This window comes from Ixodes scapularis, unplaced genomic scaffold (genome assembly GCF_016920785.2).
Source record: "Ixodes scapularis isolate PalLabHiFi unplaced genomic scaffold, ASM1692078v2 PGA_scaffold2__306_contigs__length_199485367, whole genome shotgun sequence".
Classification (NCBI taxonomy): Eukaryota; Metazoa; Arthropoda; class Arachnida; order Ixodida; family Ixodidae; genus Ixodes; species Ixodes scapularis.
The window spans coordinates 119184059-119202860 of NW_024609857.1; the positions used below are offsets into that span (position 1 = coordinate 119184059).

Sequence of the window (18802 nt, forward strand, 5' to 3'; positions counted from 1 at the left end):
AAAAGACTGGCATTTCAAACAGCCTAGACGGTACAGAAGAAGATGCACTGTGGGCCGACGATGACGACGAAGCAGCAAGCGACGTCAGGGAAGAGAGCGACAGTAGTTGCGAGTAGGAGCACCAACAAATGGCCGGCTAGTGACATAAATAAAAAAAATGGTTACATATATGTTGTGTATGCGCTATTACTTTTTGTAAAAGGTAAGGTTTTATTTAACCCTTTCGGCCCTAGCGGTGTCAATTGACGCCACAAGTTAAAATTCGTCCTGGCACTTTAAAAACGAAACCAGAACTGTCAATTTTTTTCCCGAGCCAGTCTTTAGGAATGCCTCCTGCCATCGCCATCAGTACTCACGTGATGGTATCGCGCTGGCGGCAAGAAAGAAAAAGAATCTCCATCGAAAGCATGGCGAGCCGCGCGCCAGGTGAGCTTGTTTTTTTATTTATTATAACTAAATAAATCCTAGAATAGATGCGTTCCAATTTATATATAGCACTTTTCATGTTTACCTGAGCGTACCAGCGCTTGAACTGGTGTGATGTTGCGCATAGTTTTTTCCTAGTGCCTTTTTTTCACCATGTGCGATTTTGACGCCATCAGGGCTCAGTGGTTGCAGATGGCTGCCACTAAGTTCACAACGGGCGCGGAGTTTCTGGTTAGCTGTTTCTTTTTTCTCGCAGGTGCGCCCATACCAACGCCGTTGTTTTACTCGCACCAGCGGCTCTAAGCAGCCACAGACGCGCTTTTTGAGGACCTTGATAATGGAAATTTGTCCGATGTAGAGGGCGAATGCGATGAAGAAGGCGATGCTGTCGAGCTTCATGGGACCGATCCAGCACAACCAGACAGTGAGAGCGAGAGCTCTGATGATGAGTGCGGACTCGGAACATCCGGTGGATGGAAAAGGAGACCATTTCAGAAACCAGACTCAACATTTCAAGGAGGCTTCCATGAAGTGCCCGAATTGGAAGAGGAAATACCGTCCCCGTATCAATATTTTAGACGTTATGTTCCAAAAAGTGTGTTCCTTGAACTCGTGGATAAAACAAACCAGTACTCGGTGCTACAGGAGGGAAGCTCAGTCAAAACCGATGAAGAAGAAATAAGGCGTCTTGTAGCACTTCACCTCACCATGGGTGTTCTGCGCTATCCGAGGATGAGACTGTACTGGAGGCCAAGCATGAAATCGGCTCTTGTAGCGTCAACTGGACTGTCACGCAACCGCTTTGAGAAGCTGCGGAACAACCTGCACATCGTTGATGTCAATAACCCCAGCACGACTGACCGCCTTTGGAAGGTTAGGCCGCTAATGGATGCTTTTCAAAAACGGTGCAATGAGCTCGATGTAGAGGAGCGCCTTTCCCTTGATGAGCAGATTGTGCCATTCAAAGGCCGTCTTGACATCAAACAATACATCAGGGGAAAGCCAAACCCATGGGGAGTGAAAATATTTATGCTTTGTGGCGAATCTGGCCTTATCTACGACTTTCTTCCATACCAAGGATCGACAACTAGCTTAGCTGAGGACCTAAAGTGCAACTTTGGTATCACAGGTGCAATAGTTCTGCAACTGGCTCAGCGCATACCATCTGGTTTGGGACATAAGCTGTTCTTTGACAACTATTTTACGTCTGTGCCTTTGCTTCGTGAAATGCTGAAGAAGAAAATATTTGCTGCCGGAACAGTAAGGTCCAACCGATGTGAAAAATGTCCCTTGATGAGCGAAAAGGACCTCAAGAAGAAAGGACGTGGCTCATCTGATTGCCTCGTGAGTGGGGATGGACAGGTGGTCGTGACGAGGTGGATGGACAACAGGGTGGTGACCTTGGCATCCAACTTTGTTGCTGTGGAGAACGAAGACACCGCTCGCCGGTGGAGCAAAGCAGACAAGTGTTTTCTCGACATCAAACGACCAGCTGTAGTCGGTGCATACAACCGCAGCATGGGTGGCGTCGACAAAGTGGATTTTCTTGTAGCTCTTTATCGCACGACCATCCGATCGAGGAAGTGGACACTCAGGATGATATTTCATTTCATGAACCTGGCAGTTGTGAACGCCTGGCTCGAGTACAGGAAAGACGCTGACAAGCAGCTTATCTTGCCCACTAAACAGCTCGACCTACTTGACTTTACCTTAGGTGTCATTGAGGCACTTTCAGCAGCTGAGAGCAAACCTGTGTCGCGGAAGAGAGGGAGGCCCTCGGATTCTCCTCTGCAGCCTTCCAAGCAACTGAGGTTCGCAGAAAACAGGCCTGTTCAAGATGTCAGGTTCGATCAAATGGGTCATTGGCCTGTTCACAAAGACTCAAGGGAGCAACGATGCAAGATGGAGCGCTGCACTGGGAAAACTCGAGTCATGTGTGACAAATGCAACGTTCACTTGTGCTTGACCAAGTCCAGAAACTGCTTTAAGGCGTTTCACCTGCGGAACTAAGACAATTTCTGCCTCGTTAGCTCTCCTGCGGACTTTGTAAATAAAGCACCGACAACTTTCATTTTACAACCCTTGAGCCCTGATGTCCTGTTTTGACGCCATATCGCTAACTCGGTTATTAGATCGACTACAAGGCTCAAATTTTGGGTGGGTATTATTCAACCCATAAAAACATAATAAAACACACTAACAAAAATCTGCACTCAAAATAAAAAATTCAGGGCCGAAAGGGTTAATAGCGAGTTTCCTATCTGCATCACGATATGAAATTTCATTTCTTATAAATCTGTGACAACTTTTTTTTTTTCCCTCATCCCGCGTATAAAGACAAGGAGTCCCTTCAGTAGTTTTCTGTGAAATTACCGAGACCCTTGAATGAATACGCTCATACACTAACGCATCTCAAAATAAAACACAATAAGGTCGTGTTTCAAAATTTACTCCATCTCACTTTAAGGTAAAGGTTCTGTATCTTGGCGTTCAAAAACCTACCTACATCCAGCACTGCTTTATCTGTGTTGTCACATGACATGCTCCGCCGGAGTAACTCGGTAAGATTTGGAACACGGCCGATGATTTGACTCGATATGTGAACTTGCATGCTTCTACCACCTTTCAGAATTTTTTCTACTTCGTCTTTATCATACTTCTTAACAAATGTGTATATATGCAGTGACACAAAATGTGTATCCATATTTCACTACACAATAAACAAACTGTTTACATGCCCACCCGTACGCAAATTTACTTCATTGCTTATTATTATTGCGCAGGGTCCCACACTGCAGTGTCTCCTCGATCAATAATCTGATTAGCCAGCCTTGCTGCAGATAGAATGCAACAAGACCATTACTCTAAGAGGCAGCAAAGTAGAAAAATAAAATGCAGCAACGAGGACCCACTTCGTACCCTGTTCCGTCCCACAAAGGTTCCAGCAATGTCCAAATGAGATATTCGTTCGCAGGAGGACAGGGTAATCTGGTATCCCCTTGTAAAATTCCTCATCATGTTCCTTAGAGCTACTAAATAGGTTAAAAAGCTTCAGAGTATCGACACTACGTCCCCCGAATGTCTCGTGCACACTGCCATTTTGTTGCCTAGTAGCTCAGAAGGTGTGATGCGCAACTGGCGGTACTTACAATTATAAAATGTGACTTCCCCAGCTATACATTCTGTGTTGAGAAATTCAAGCAATGTCGTTTCACACAGTCACTGGCCTTTAAAATGTTTCTGTAAGACGGGAAAACTTCCTCTGGCAACAGTGATCTTCAGCAACAAGACGGCTGAAGTGTCGTTACTCTTAATTACAGCTTATCTAGCGACTCCAGCATTCCTCTTAGGGGACCGACGCGACGGCCCTGCGGGAGAACAACCGCCGACAGCGGTTGTTACCAAAAAGTGGGTACTCACCAACTGCTCCCTCCACCGCTTACCACTGACGTAGCCGACGATGAAGCCATGGTTTATTCCCACAAAGCAGACTCCCGAAGAAAACGGGTTGCAGTGGCAAGAATCCTATCCACCAGTACGACGTCGGTCGGAGCACAATGGAACTCTTCTTGATGTACTTTGCAGAGTTGCTCGTAACGGTTGGCACACCACATCTGATTCACGAGCACTGCACACCGCTATTCGTGCTGGATGCAAAACCTGCAGAAAAATGAATGAATGAATACGGGGGTTTATGGCACAGCAGCAACATGGGCCACAGTGCACCAAACACAAGATTGATGAATAGGCTTTGGGTATGAGGTTAAAATCAGGATTAATCGAGCTTCTCCAATAGAATTGCTGTCTACAGGCAGTGTAAAACATCTCTGCTTTCTAGAAAGTTAAAACCTGTCTGTAAGAGACAAGAGGTTCATCGCTGAGCAAAAGTGTTGCAATGTGAAATGGTATATGCTCATTAGAAAACTTGGGGAAGTGGATGCGGCGTTGTTCATGCAACTTCAAAGCACTCAAACATGCTGTGGTGAGTCCGAAAGCAACTTCAACTCAAAATGTTTGAACATTCGCGCTGAAGATTACGACGTTCTTTTTCGCGACAGAGTCAGCATTTACAAGTGCAGTGCATGCACTAGGCGCCCGTGCTCGAAGGTAAGCCCCGTCAACGAAAAAGCGGTGCCAACGTGTTGGACTACGCCTACTGTTCTCGATTCGAATGAAGAGTCATTAGATATGGCTATCCCTCTAAATAAACTACTATTGAAAGTTGACCGACTAGAAGCTGAAGTGGCCTCCCTCAAGGTCAAAAATGCTACGATGAAGCTGGCATTTGAAAAGAACCATGCGTTGGGGCTAAAACGCTTGGACTTCGTGAATGTCAACGTTGCAAAGGTGCTCGACACTCTAAGAACGATTCCACCAACCGGGCCAAGTTGTGCCAACACGACGAGGAGTGTAGCGAAAAAAGCAGTTGAAGAAGCACCCCCGGTTCTCCTGACGAACTCAAGAAACAAACGGCAACCAACAAGGCCCAAACAACTTCCGGTGAGCCCGCTTTGGCAGCTCCCTTGAGCTTGGACAATGCGAGTCTGAGTTCTGCTGCCCAAACTGCGTCCGAAGATGGCTGGACTACAGTTTGTAAACAACGAAGTTTGCACTGGTGCCAGCAAGTCAACGTCACTGACCACCATTCCTCGGGGCCCTGCGCAGTAAGCACTCTTCGTCACAAGGTGGCACCCCGTTACATCCACAGGAGATATCGTAAAATTTGTGTCCGACGTGGCGATGGACGATGCGCTCGTCTCTACAAGGCTCAAAAGCAAGTTTCCTTCATATTCATTGTTTCATGTCTTAGTGAGTGCAAACAAGTTTGATCTTATTAACGACACATTAGTTTGGCCTGAGGGTTGTCTTTTTCGTCGATTTCGGGGCGCACTAAAAACTGACGAACTCGAAAATGCGGCCACGTGAATCACACAAAACATTATCGGTTTACTATCAAAATGTGAAAGGTCTCCCCACAAAAGCCGACAAGTTTTTCGAAGGGGCTGTGCTTTCAGATCACGATGTGTTTTGCATTTCGGAAACCTGGCTCACGTGCGATATCTCACCATCAGAATACTTTTCTCACAACTACTGCACATTTCATAGCGATCGGAACTATAGAACTACCGGTCAGAAATACGATGGAGGAGTACTGATAGCTATACGCAAAAATATTACGGCATTTCGACGTTCGGATTTTGAAAATTACGAAGAATGCGTATGGCATGAGTTAAGAACAGGAGGGCCAAAAAATCTTTTAATCGGAAATTATTATTTACCACCGTTTCTCAATTTTCAAGAATTCAGGCAAGTTTTGGATACCTTATCGGACAAACTAGACCCTACAGAGTGTAATATTGTTCTTTTCGGCGATTCCAACGTGCCTGGCAACTGGTGGAGCAGCAATTCCTTAACCGCCAGCTGTCAAAAAGGCAATCAGCTTTTAAATTTTTTTTAATTACAACGATCTATATTGTGGTGAAGTTCCTCTAGACGAATGTGGTAATGATTCAGACGTCTTTTTCACTAATCTTGAAACTTATAATATTGCTGGCATCAGCAGTCCAGACGTTCCAGTTGATCTGTGGTATGTCCCATTTTCTCTTAATCTTGAAGTGCAAGTTGTACCTGTCAACAACATAAACATTTCTAGGCTTGATTATGCCAATGGCTCTTATCTCGACCTGCACCGTTTTTATGCTACGCACGCTTGGGTTGACGTGCTTCGCCTAGATTCCGTCGACAAAGCCATCGCTGCTTTAACGGAGATAGTGCTGAACGGAATGAAAAGCTTTATAACAAAAAAACAAACTCATTGATCCAACAGATACCCCTTTTGGTTTTCTTGCGAAATGAAATGTTTCATGCACAAGAAATTGTACTTGCATCGTCTATACTGATCTACGAATAACGACAAAGTTTTTATGACAGGTTCAAGATGTGCAGAGCTATTGTTAAGACTCTGTACAACCGTGATAAAAAAATCTTATTGAAACCACGTTGAGACAATGTTTCTAAGCCTCCCCAGGATTTCTGGCATTTAGTTAAAAAGCGCATGTCCAATAGGCAGGTACTGACGTCGCTGAAGATAGATGGAAGATATTCCACCGACCCTAAAACTGTGTACAACTTTGCTGATTCTTTTTCTTCTACCTACTCATCGGCCACTGTTGATAGCTCAGACGCCTAACATGCTGTTCAAGACCACGTTCTACTTCCTCTTATCAATCTTGACAACGTTATAAGGGAAATTCGTCAGCTCCCATCTAAAAAGTCATGCAGCCTTGATGGCATACCCAACTTTATTGTTAAGGGGTGCGTCGACATTCTAGCTCCGGTACTTCAACACATATTTAATTTGTCACTGAAGCAATCAGTTTTCCTGCTTGCCTGGAAAAACGGCTTAGTAATTCCACTTTTCAAATCTGGTAGCACAACAAATGTTCAGAACTACAGGGGGGATATCTTTGCAATCCGTTTTTTCGAAAGTGTTCGAAAAGATAATTCATAAGGATTTGACACATTATTTCATGCGCGTAATACCTGACACGCAACACGGTTTCATGAGTGGTCGCTCTATTGAGACGAACCTTGAGTGTTTCTTAAATGATATTGCACCCACTGTTTTTTTCTCGAGGACAAAGTGATGCAGCGTACTTTGAATGTAGTAAGGCATTCTATCGCGTGAATAAAACTATTGTTATATAAACTTTCTGTGTACGGTCTCAGTGATGATTATTGTTCTTGGTTTGACAGTCATCTTTCTGGAAGAGCGAATAGTGTCAGCTATGCTCGTGCAAAGTCACGCTTCTTTTCTGTGCCATCTGAAGGGCTCCAACCTTGGATCTCTTCTTTTTAACGTATTCGTCAAGGACATCTAAGACGTTGTTCATCAATCATGTCTCTTGCAGTCTGCGGACAATCTCAAAATCTACAAAGACTTATTGACATTAAGTGACTGTATTCTACTTCAAAAAGACGTTAACGCCATGTCAGTGGTGTCTAAACATTGGTCTTACACTCAACTTTGAGGGAAAAAAAGGTTATACCTTTCACGCACAAGACTAATCCTACTTTTTTTGTGTACCGCTCAGAAAGAGCATCCATTAACCGTGTCCTGTGTGTAAAAGACCTTGGAGTATTGCTCGACTCCAAACTTATTTTCAACTCGCAAGGGTCGCATGTTGTGAGCTCTTGTTTTAGACTTCTCGGTGTAATCTCACGATTTAGCTAAAGTTTTTCGAGTGTATATCTTTTATTTGTGCTTTACCGGAGCATAGTTCTCCCAAAACATGATTTTTGTTCAGGAATCTGGAACAGTCTTAGTATGACTGCTTCGAAAAATTTAGAACGCATACAGAAAAGGTTTGCTAGAATTTATCATTTTACATGTTCACATGACTCATACGTATACCATATTTTCCGGACTATAAGTCGCACATCCGTATATTGAGCCGTTTTCGTGGAAAAGTTGGTATATAAGTCGCACCTCTGTGTAAGTCGCACCTCTTTGCATGGATCACGTGGTGAGTTCTTTGGTTTACGAGCATTGGTATCACGAAATCGGAGTTTTGCACTATTTCTAGATCGCACATACAGTTTGACGTGCATTTCGACTCGCAAGAAATGCCCTGGTATGGTGCTGTCTGGCGGGGGAAATACAGTGTTTCGCAGCAAAAGGACGTACCTAAAATGTGCAAAATGAGAGGGTGGTCAACTTTATTCGAGCGAAAGCATTCCGAGCGAATGAAAGTTTAAAGATCTAGACACTTGCGAATCAAGCTTTGAAGCACTAGGCCTAGCCTAGGCCAAGTCCCGGAGACGGTGCAAGCATCGATGCGCAGGCAAAAATATAAAGCTTGACATACTTTTTTTGGTACCTCTAAAAGATTGGCTATACACAATCCTTCCTTTTACATGTTGCAACACGGCTGGAGCATGGCACAAAAAACTGCTCATCAAACGGAAACTAAGAGAGACGTGAGAAAATACTCTGCAATGTGTGTATACCAACCCACTTACTTTTCAGTGTTACTGGACAGACGCAAAAAAATATGGAACCATGGCTGAATTAGGCAACATCAATAACATGCGGTAAAAGCTTTAAGCTTTATTCTCACTGTCTTTCCTATTCACACTGAGCCGTTTTGGGGAAACCATAATAATTAAAATATCTCGCATTCCGAGTCAAAATAGTGCGGCGACAGCAGTGCCTCCTGGAGGGGGAACACCACCTATGGCTACGTAGTTATGGTGCTCTACAAAAAATGGCGCTCGGCATATAAAAATATGGTGTCGCACCTTGAAAAAAAATTTCAAAAATCTTATATAAGTTCCACCAAGAAAAATGTTTGAAAAAAAAAAAACGCATCTTGTACACCGAAAAATACGGTACCTTGAAGCGCTGAAATCATTACAGATATCTGAACTTGCAACTAGATGGTGTTCGCACGACCTTGTGTTTTTGTTTGAATGTATACCAGGGGTGGAACTCATGAAACGTACTTGGGAGCAGCCACGGGAGCAGCTGAAACAGCTGTTTTGGAGCAGGTTGGGAGCAGCTAAAACTACGTTCTGGGGCAGGCTAGGAGCAGCCAGATCAGTTTTCATTGCACTTCAGCTTGTGTCTTAGACAAGAATGGGAGCAATTTCAATCGCGCTTAGCAGCACAGATGACCATGAGTGGTTAGAGACCTAGGTAGATGGGATGAGTGTAACAGATGCGAAAACTTGAAACTTTGCGAGCCTTAATGAGAATCAAAAAGCAAGTACCCTATGTTTCTAAAGATAGCGTCCTTCATATTTTCTCAGTGGCTTTCAGCTGCTCAAAATGCGAACTAGAACTGCTTATCGCACAACCCACACGTGCTCGACATAGGAATTATATGTGCGAACCACGTGACGTGCGTAAGCAACGGACGTGCAGTTGCGCGGAGGAACAGGGCAACGAATTTCGAGTTTATCCTATTGTGCAACTCGATATCGAAGCAGCAGACTATGATTAACGAAGTTATCGTATTTGAAGCGATAAGCAGGAGCAAGGTTAAAGTACGCCGAGTAGATCTACCACTCGCGTAAGAGGTGCTCGTCGGCAAGGTTTCGGATCGGACCGCGTTTCAGTTCTACCAAATCACGATTTATCTTGCGAAAATAAAATTCTAACTTCTAACGATGAAGTACTAAAGAGGAATATTTTGCTCATTTGTTTTCAACTGGCTGACCTCCGGATCTCGGATCCCGGGCCGCAGATCCTCAGGCAATATGACTCTTAACGACTCGACCTCACCTCAGTCGACAAGCTTAACAGCTTATGGTTGAAGAATAACAATCCAGTGGCAGGTGGTGTAGCGCTTAGAATCCGATTTTTTTTATCGCGTTTCCGACTCGGGATACACAGGGAGAATAAACGGAACAAAGGATTGCAAGGCTGACCAGGCTAAACGCGCTCATTGCTGCCCCATTCGAGTAATAAAACAGAAAACCAAGACAAACTAAAAACTTTTTTTGACGCACGTTATGCGATTTGGCGCATAATGGCGCGAGGTATTGGCTGTGGCGCAGTTTCTGCAACATGGCGCAGGATGGCGCAGTCATATGCGTCTGGCACAAAATGGCGCAAATGGCGCAGCCGTTCCACCCCTGGTATACACTGTTACTTCGATATTAGCTCATTAGTCTCATCTGTGCACTATCATATACTGGAAGAAATGTTCAAAATCACCGCACGTATGTTGACCCCACAAACTTTATGTCACCATAGGGTCGCATTCAAAACTATTTAAACCAGGCAGACTCATGTGATATTGACATTTTCAAGAGAGATTTGTGTCAATTTAAAAAGTGCTTGCGCCATGTTTGCGGCTGATGTATGTATGTAGTCACTACTAAGTATTTTGTTCTATTTTGTTGTTTGCATTTCTTAGCTTTCTTATTTTTTGTTTGTATTCTTGTTTTGCTACTAAAGAGTGCACCAGTGCTTAGGCTCTGGCTGTTACTGGGCACAATAAGTAAAAGTATCATTATTATTACACTAAAAAAATGTAAACTATTGCTATCGGCTCCGAGCAGTGGTCGCACATAGGTTGAATCTCTCCATTTAGAAGATAGCCATAGGTGAGTTGCGTGTGGCCAATTCGCAGTCGATACACGACAACTGCCTAAAATCGTTCTTGGTGCCTGGCGCTACGTTATTCACTCAACGTGGGTTTAACAAAATGGAGCTTGTTATAGGGATCAGAGCCCCATTCAGCTTGCCATGAATGTTTTATTTGTTTCTGTAGAATTGCTCTATAGTCCGTGACTGGAATGCTGTCGAAGTCAACTGCTCTTTCTATGCAGGTGCTTGCAGCCTGGTCGGCTTCTTCATTACCGCCTATTCCAATGTGGTTAGGGACTCAACAGAACTCAATGACGGGTTTACTTTTTAGAGCATAGATTACCTTGTCTTGTGGTTGAGAAACAAGAGGGTACTTTTGCGACGTCACGGAGTAAGGGGCAAGAAGTGAACTGAGTGAGTCAGAAAAAATAATGGGATCTTTATAGTTACGCTTTGTTAGTTTGTTCATAGCCATTATCAACCCAAAAAAGCTCACCTGTAAATATAAAAGCGTAAGAGTTTATTTGTCTTACGGATTTGAAAGACTGCCCTACTGCTGCATAGCCAACATAACCAATGACCTTTGCTCCATCTGTAAAAAGTTTCATGTAGGTTGCAGGCTGTATAACACTGGGAGTAATCATTTTCTTATACTTTGTTAGTGGGAGCTAGTATGATATATCTGTGTCATACCAAGAAGCAATTCCAAGCTCAATTTCAAGGACTGGTAAGAAGAAATCGATAATGTAATCTTGCGCAGTGCTTTTTATGCGGAGTGCAAAAGGAGGAGCGACTGAAGGCGTATTTATGACGGTGCGCTCATACTTAGTACAGTAAACTCTCACTTGAACAAACGTCAGTTTAACAAATATTTTAGAATAACAAACCTTAAATAAATCCTCGGTGGTTTTCCCACGCATTTTATGCAAAAATGTTTCAGTTAAACAGAAAACGAATTTCAGAATAGTGAATATTCAAGTACAACGAACTTGATCAATGGACCTAGGATTATTTTTCCAATCAGTTCAACAAAGTTTTGTGCTCTGCAGTGCTGGCGTGGCGAATGCCCGCTTCCCCACCGCAGCGTATCTTCGCCGAAAAAACGAACCGCATGATGTGTGTTTTTTCTTTGTCATTGGTTCCGTTCAGCCATCTTAGTTTTAAATAGCAGCGGCAGGACGGCAGTTGGTGCGCCCACTTTCGTAATAAATACAACGATACGGAAGCAGTTCTCTCCATCAGACAAGCTCAAAAGCCTTCAGCATCTGGACAATGGTCAAAGGCAAGTAGACGTTGTGAAGGACAATAGGATTCCACCGTCGAAGTTGTCCATGGGCGCGTTAAGTCGGCGCTCCTTTACTCCTACTCCGACGCTCCGAGTTTCATACTCTGAGCGCAGCAACTCAACGGTGCATAGCGTACAGGAGTGCGACACACCGAGGCTGCGTTCAAACCTACTCGAATGGATCCGAGTTACCCTGGCGGATTAAGTCAAGTGACAACAAGAACAGAGAAAACTTGGACGCGGGTAGGTTTTCGATAACCACCTTTACCACAGATTTAGATCGAGCAAGTTTTGGAACACAGCCAGGACGGCCAGAAACTATCGACGGGCCACACAAGCTCCTTCCGACCATGGATACGGGTGCCACAAGCCGAAAATATTTCGAAGATAAATAATTAGGCCCACGTGGAGCGCCAAAGTCGAAAGCAAAAGAGACAGCGACGTTATGAAGTTTCTCTGAACATTTTAATATTCCTGAAAGGTTTGAAGACTAGCTTCGTGCACATATATGGAAGGTTACCTTGGCCGATCTATTTATTGATCATGCATGCTGTTCTGATTTAAATTAAAGACAATATTCCTGAACCCGCTCGTCGACGAAAGAAACTCAAATTTCTCGGAGATTCCCTGGTTCTGTCGGATTCCCTGGTTCCGCTACGAGACGGAAGCTATGCCGATAACGGCACACTGTCGTTCAATAGCACGTCAATTCGTTTGTAGACGGTATTCATGAACAAACCTTTCCCACAACACTAACTGTTGTTTCGGCTTTCCAATCAAAGTATCTTTATTCGCTGCGGCTGGGCGAAGCATTCTAAACAGGGCAGCGGTCTGACTGTCTTTTCATCACAACTGATTTGTCGCCGAGCTATCGGCACGCTCGTTCGATAGATCAATTTGTTTTCAGGCAAGATGCACGAACAAACCTTTTCCTCAACACTCACTGATGTTTCGGCTTTCAAATCGAAGTATCTTTATTCGCTGGGCTAAGCATTATTAAAGAGACAGAGTGGTCCAAATGTCTCCTCATCTCGGCAACTTTTCTGTCGATGTGCTTCGGCACGCTACCGTTTGATAAATGAATTTTTTTTCAGGCGAGATGTACGAACAAACCTTTTTTCGAAACACTAATTGCTGCCTTGGCTTTCAAATCAAATTGTTTTTACTTGCTGGATTAAGCACAAATCAACTAAAAAGGGGCAGCGGTCCGGCTATGCCTTTCGTCTCGACGGACTCAACAGCAGCGCAGCCATCTTGCTTGTTTACGTGACGTCACGGAGCGCCAAGAAGTCACTCGCGCTCCAAGAAATTCTCCGTGTACGAAGAGCGCGCTTGAGTGTCAGTCTCCGGTGGCACTCCTGCCCATTTAGTGAAAGGAGCGCCAAACTCTCGCGCTCCGGAGCACGGACTTAACGTGCCCATTGATAGTGAAGCAAAAGTCAAAGCTTGAAGGAGAATCTGTGCTCAATCCCAATAGGAAATGATTCTGCTTGGGATATTTCAAGCCAGTGGTCGATGCCGTTGCGGTATGGCTTCGTCACAGCAACAAGCTGTGCAAGAGGAAGTGCAAAAAAACATTCACTATCTGGACACCTTTTGTTACTTCATGCACTTTAAGAGTGCATGAGTGCATTCTTTCCAAAATGAAAAAGGTAGCAACATAACCATTATGCATTTTGTATATATCAATGTACATGGCTTCATAAATTGCATTCCCCACTTTTGACTCTATGTACGCTGTGCCCTATGTTGTTCCATGTTCTAGTGAATATATTCAGTTCAATGAACCTTCAGTTAAGTGAACTATTTCCTTGGGTCCCTTGAAGTTCGCTCAATTGAGGGTTTACTGTATTGTAAGTCAAAGAATAAGTAAAATATTGAGGATCCTTCAGGACATCATGATGTCCCGAAGGATGCCATACTGCCAAGCTGTGTCATAGGCTTTGTCAAGGTCAGAAAATACAGAAAGACAGAACTATCTATTTATGAATGTCTCATGAAAGGCTCTTTCAAAGCATATGAGACAGCCTACGGTACATCTATATGTGCACAAACCACATTGAAAGCTACTTAAAAAGCCCCTGAAAAGAAAGAAAAAAAAATTTTTTAAACAGTCTAGTTGGGACACGCGTCAAAAAATCAATTTAACGAAAAAAAAAAAAATAATTCTTAGAGCAATATTGACGGCGCGAGACAGAATTTAGTCGGCAGTCACCTTTCCCCGAACACGGGCTAAACCACGCACAGCCAAGCGTGGGTGGGTGGGTGAACCCCCATGGCTAGAATTCATAGTGACGCCACTCACCAAACACTTACTAAGCAGGTGCCCCCTGCATGTGGGTATGGGGGCCCACGTGGCTGGGGTCCGTGGTGACGCCAAGCACCAAGCGCCAAAGACCTAAGGTGTAGGCGCCCCCTGCAGAGACCTGCAGGAAGAGAACATTGCAATACTTTAGTATGCCTCTAACAAAATTACCGTAATATCCAGAGTCTTCACCCACCCCCCCTGCCACATTAAGTTTATAAAAAAAAGTGGGGTGGGCGGGCGGGTAAGGACAAAAAGTTTAGAAAAAGCTAAAAAAAAATGTCCATTTTTCTCGATGTATCTAGCGCAGCTGCACAAGAGATATATTAAACTCAAAACTCGAATTAGTTTCATTGTTTTATGCGAGAAATGTTCATGAAAGAATGCTTTACTATCACAAAGTTCATTGCTTGTATGACAGAAGAACACCACCGATCGGAATACAGCACAAACATTTGTTCAGTTAAAGCCTGTCTCTAACACCGCCGCAAGTTGTCTTCGTTTGTAAAAAAAAAAGTCAACAAGAAAATAGAAATTAAACCAGGCACAACACGCGAGCGAAAGAAGAGACGAAGAGCGATGCTGGGGAAGCGGGAAAACCAGCAATCGCGTTGGCAAATACTTTGGAATTGGGCTAAGTTGGGTGCCTTGTCAGTTGCGAGGAGCAGGCTCTTGCGCAACTTTCTTGTTTGGTGCATACATGCATGAGTCCGTGCACGGCGTGCAACCAATGCAGGATGATGCGCGTCGCTGCGTGGCGTGGCCGGCAACACAAACACGAAGCTTGAAATGGGACGCTTTACAAACGTCTGTGTGCGGCATTACAGCAAATCTTCATTTACCTGTTTGATTTCTTTAAACCATTGCCCAACCTTACCAACTGCGGTCGCAACGTTCCGAAAAAAGCGGGTTCGCGGTGACCTTACTTCAGTGGAGACAGACTTCATTCAACCTTACACCCCGCGGTTACATTCCAGGATATGGGGCATTCACTGACATTGCGATCCCGAATCGGTTAAGCTTGTATTGATCTTTGCTGTTTTGTTCCGCTTGTTGCTCGCCACCTTGTCTTCTCTTTTGGGCTATGGCTGGGATACAGGATCGGCCAAAAATCTGACTCCTCCAAAAGCTCGCCACGCCTCGAAGGTGAGACGTCATAGCGATGTCGAGCGGCCATTGGCAGTGTCCGCGGTTCTTCCTGCAGGTGATTGACCGGCCATGGTGAGGTTTCAGCAAAATATAGCTCTAGAAGCGAGGAACGTGCGCAACCTTTTTCAGTCGTGTTCACACATGGCATCTTCTCTACAAATCCAGAGTCGCCGCAACTTTTTTCGGTCGTGTTCACACATGGCATCTGTTTCGACAAAGGAAGTGTCTAGAGTTCCGTCCAGACGAAACGATAGTCGCCACTAAAGTTCCGTCTATGTTAGGTCTCGTATATACAAATGGTGAAAGCTGGTTTCTGAAGTAGTGGTGTAGTGTAGCGGAAAGGTGTCTGCTTTACACGCAGCGGGCCCGGGTTCAAACCGCAATGGGACACCCAATTTTTTTTTTTTTTTTTTCAATATTTTGAATTTTTTTTTTTTTACAATTATTATTGAAAAAAATGAATGCATGTTGTCGACGAAACCTCGCTGAACTTAATGGTATTAGACTCCCTTTCCGGAGGTGCAATGGGGCATTGGGGAGGAGATTGAACAATGGCACTGGCTAGCGGCCGCCGTCAGAACTATTCTGCGGGAATAACATTCCCGCTGCTAGTATTCGTTCAGCCATGGAGGACGAGGACTTGAGGCTCGTGAAAGGTATGTGGATAATATATATCTGCTCGAAAAGCATCTGAGTAGGGGTAGCATAGTTCCTGATTGTCTCACCTTGCTTTAAATGTCGCCGCATTCTCTTTGGAAGCAAAAACCAACCCACGTGTAGACGCTCGCGATCGGCCGCGTCACTCCGGCTGCGCACGCCAGGTCGTACGTGACTGACGCGGTGTGGCGATGTTTGTGCGCTTCCTAGGTTGAAGAAACCGTATTCACGAAACACACACATTGCTTTTAAGTGTCCTTGTCCCTTGCAACGATCACCAGCCACATCGGCGATAGCAAGAAGTGCCTCATTGAAGGCGAGAACGTGCTGAAATGTGATCATGTAATCGAGCGCAGCGTCACCCCGGGGAAATTTTTACCAAAACATCAACCAAAATAGTCATTACATTAAGTTTTTCTTGAAATTGCAAAATAAAAAACACACTGGTGAACATTATAGCGTAGAATGTTGCTAATTTTGTATATTGGCGTTAAACGTTACAAGTTGCCTTTTTCAGTTTAATTTATCGGTTATTCAACGATGCATGGTTCACGATTAAATATCAACGAGTTCTACACGACGAGGACTTGGTGAAACACCCATTTGCATTGCTCAATCGAAATTATAGGAATCGCAAAATGATTCACGCAGTTGCGTAAACATCACAATATCGAACTGATACTTGTACCATTCCGCCTGCGGGGCGCTAAAGATATGAAAGACTCATCGGACGGAGGTGCCGGTGCTCCATGGCCGAGCCGGAGAAGCCGTCTTCCCGAGTGAACCCTGTCTGGTTTACCCGGTGGCGAAAGGAAAGACAACCGTCCTGTTCGAGTGTTGGCAAACGTCTGACCAAGCGCTGGCCTCGAGGCCGCCAGCGCGTGGCACCTTCTTTTATTACAGAACTGATGTCCGTTGTTATGCCATCTTTGACAAACTAAAAAGACAAACAAATGTAAATACTACAATACTGCTACCTAATATGTCCCAGTGTAAAAGCTAGCCTGGAATAAAATAGTAATCAAATGATAGCAGTACCTCTCGGTGGCTTCGGAAGCCTCACAACCCAGTCGTGTGATCCCTTCGGAAGATTCTCCGACGGAACGGCGTTGCGTATCAAGAACCTCCTCGTGTGCACTGTTATGAAATAAGGTGGGGATATTTTGCCGGCAGCCGGCACAACCACTCAAAAAAAATAAAAAATTGCCGGGAGCTTAGGACGGCAATGATTATTCTAAAAAATAAATAAATAAAACTCGTCAAACGTTTCACGAAAAAAAAAAAAAAAAGTTTGCCTTCTTTGATTTGAAACTGGGACCCACGGCACGTGTAACAGACACCTTTCCGCTGAGCTACTCACACAACTAGAAGTTCCCGTTTTAACTATTCCTTTTACACGAAACCCAATGGAAAGAACTACCGGCAATTTTTTTTTTGCTGTTTGTTGTGCCGGTTGCCGGCAGAATATCTACTACCTATAAAATACAATGTACAGTTTGAACGGATGCTAATGCGTGATTTACATGCATACATGACTCGTCTATTAGCTATAGTTTGCTTGGAAGGCATCGCTTGAAAAGTGACGACCACACGCCACGTCGTACGCAGTCAACTTCTTCCCTACTCTTACTTATCCAATGCGATTTGAGTTTTTTTTTCGATAGGAAAGCGATGAAAACTGATTCCAGGCTCGAAAGCATGCGCTGAGCTCTGCGGTACGCAATAAGAGCGTACTATATTCTAACCAACCTGCAGGGAACGCGGCAACAACACGGCAGCCTACTGGAACACCGGAGTTGTTTTCCACGCAGGTGGTATTTGTTATGGTGAACGCAGCGCCCCCTATAGTTCGATCTCCTCGCCAATAGCGGGTTTCGGTTGCTGGCTGGACACCGCGAAGCAGCGTGTACAGAGGGCTAAGTGGGTTAATAGGTTTGTCATTAGCAGCCGCATACTGTCGCCGCGAAGCGGCGTGAACGCAGGCGGGCGGGGCGGGGGGCGGGGGGGGGGGTTAACGAGATCCCCAGTGATACACGCGCCGTCCGAAAAGGGTGAACCAAATGGCACGAGCTCTCCGCATTCCAGACGGAACTCTAGTGGCGACTATCGTTCCGTCTGGACGGAACGCTAGCCACACCGCTCTACAAATCCAGTTTCGCGACACAAGATTCGCCAACGCGCACCAGTGATACACACGTGACGAAACGTCCCTACAGCGCGCCATTCGCGTAACGAGTGCCGATGAAACGTTCGTGTCGACGGAACGCGTGTCCATGAGATGTCCACGAAACGTAATTCTACGGAACGAGTTTCGACGGAACGATAGGAACCCGACACAAATGGCGCGAAACAAGGCAGCATGCGAGCCCTTTGTCGCTGATAACTTACACGAGGCTCGCGGAACTTTCGGTGTCATTTGCACGACTGTGGATGGAAGGCAGCACGCGGTGTGTCACGAACAACTCCAACTAGCCACCACACGAAGGGTTAGAAATAAGCACGAACAGCTGAACGTCGACAAAAACTGACATACTGGGGTATCAAACTTTCAAAACCAAGCCGGCGACAAAATCAGAGATCAGTGTTGAAATTTGAAAATAGTTGAAAAGACATCACGAAATGAATGGATAAATAAATCGATCTCTGATAAATTTTAATAGCTATACTTTTTGTAAAGGGAGGTAGCTTGCGCCACCTAGCGTACGCTGACATATCTAAAAAGGCGAATCATGGCTTCCGAGATCTCGAAGCGCGCGAACGGTGAAGCCACCGGGCTTCACTCGCTTGGGATACGATTTGCCGTTTTTGCTAGCCTTTGCTGCGGTTTTCCAGCGTGCTGACGACACGTTTTCTACTCGTTCGTCGTCATTCGCCGAAGAAGTTT

General features: G+C 44.8%; 2 protein-coding genes across 4 annotated transcripts; one reads left to right on the forward strand and one right to left on the reverse strand.

Annotated features, from left to right (window-relative positions):
- The first annotated feature begins 1134 nt into the window (after nucleotides 1-1134).
- On the forward strand, nucleotides 1135-2581 carry LOC115328394 (piggyBac transposable element-derived protein 2-like). The gene has a single exon (XM_040215668.2). It carries the CDS (start codon nucleotides 1135-1137, stop codon nucleotides 2434-2436), a length of 1302 nt encoding a protein of 433 aa, XP_040071602.1. The 3' UTR covers nucleotides 2437-2581.
- A 1270-nt stretch (nucleotides 2582-3851) lies between these two features.
- Nucleotides 3852-18521, reverse strand: LOC120844090. Of its 3 annotated transcripts, none has more exons than XM_040215696.3 (4): nucleotides 18307-18521; nucleotides 16957-17055; nucleotides 14124-14233; nucleotides 3852-4086 (listed from the first exon to the last, which is right to left on the reverse strand). In XM_040215696.3, exons 1-4 carry the CDS (start codon nucleotides 18332-18334, stop codon nucleotides 3952-3954), a joined length of 372 nt encoding a protein of 123 aa, XP_040071630.1. In that variant the 5' UTR covers nucleotides 18335-18521; the 3' UTR covers nucleotides 3852-3951. The 3 variants fall into 3 exon arrangements, 2 of the variants coding, with proteins under 2 accessions (XP_040071630.1, XP_040071631.1); XM_040215697.3 differs by having other exon boundaries at nucleotides 14113-14233; XR_005716322.3 differs by lacking the exon at nucleotides 16957-17055 and having other exon boundaries at nucleotides 14113-14233.
- Between the last annotated feature and the right edge of the window lie 281 nt (nucleotides 18522-18802).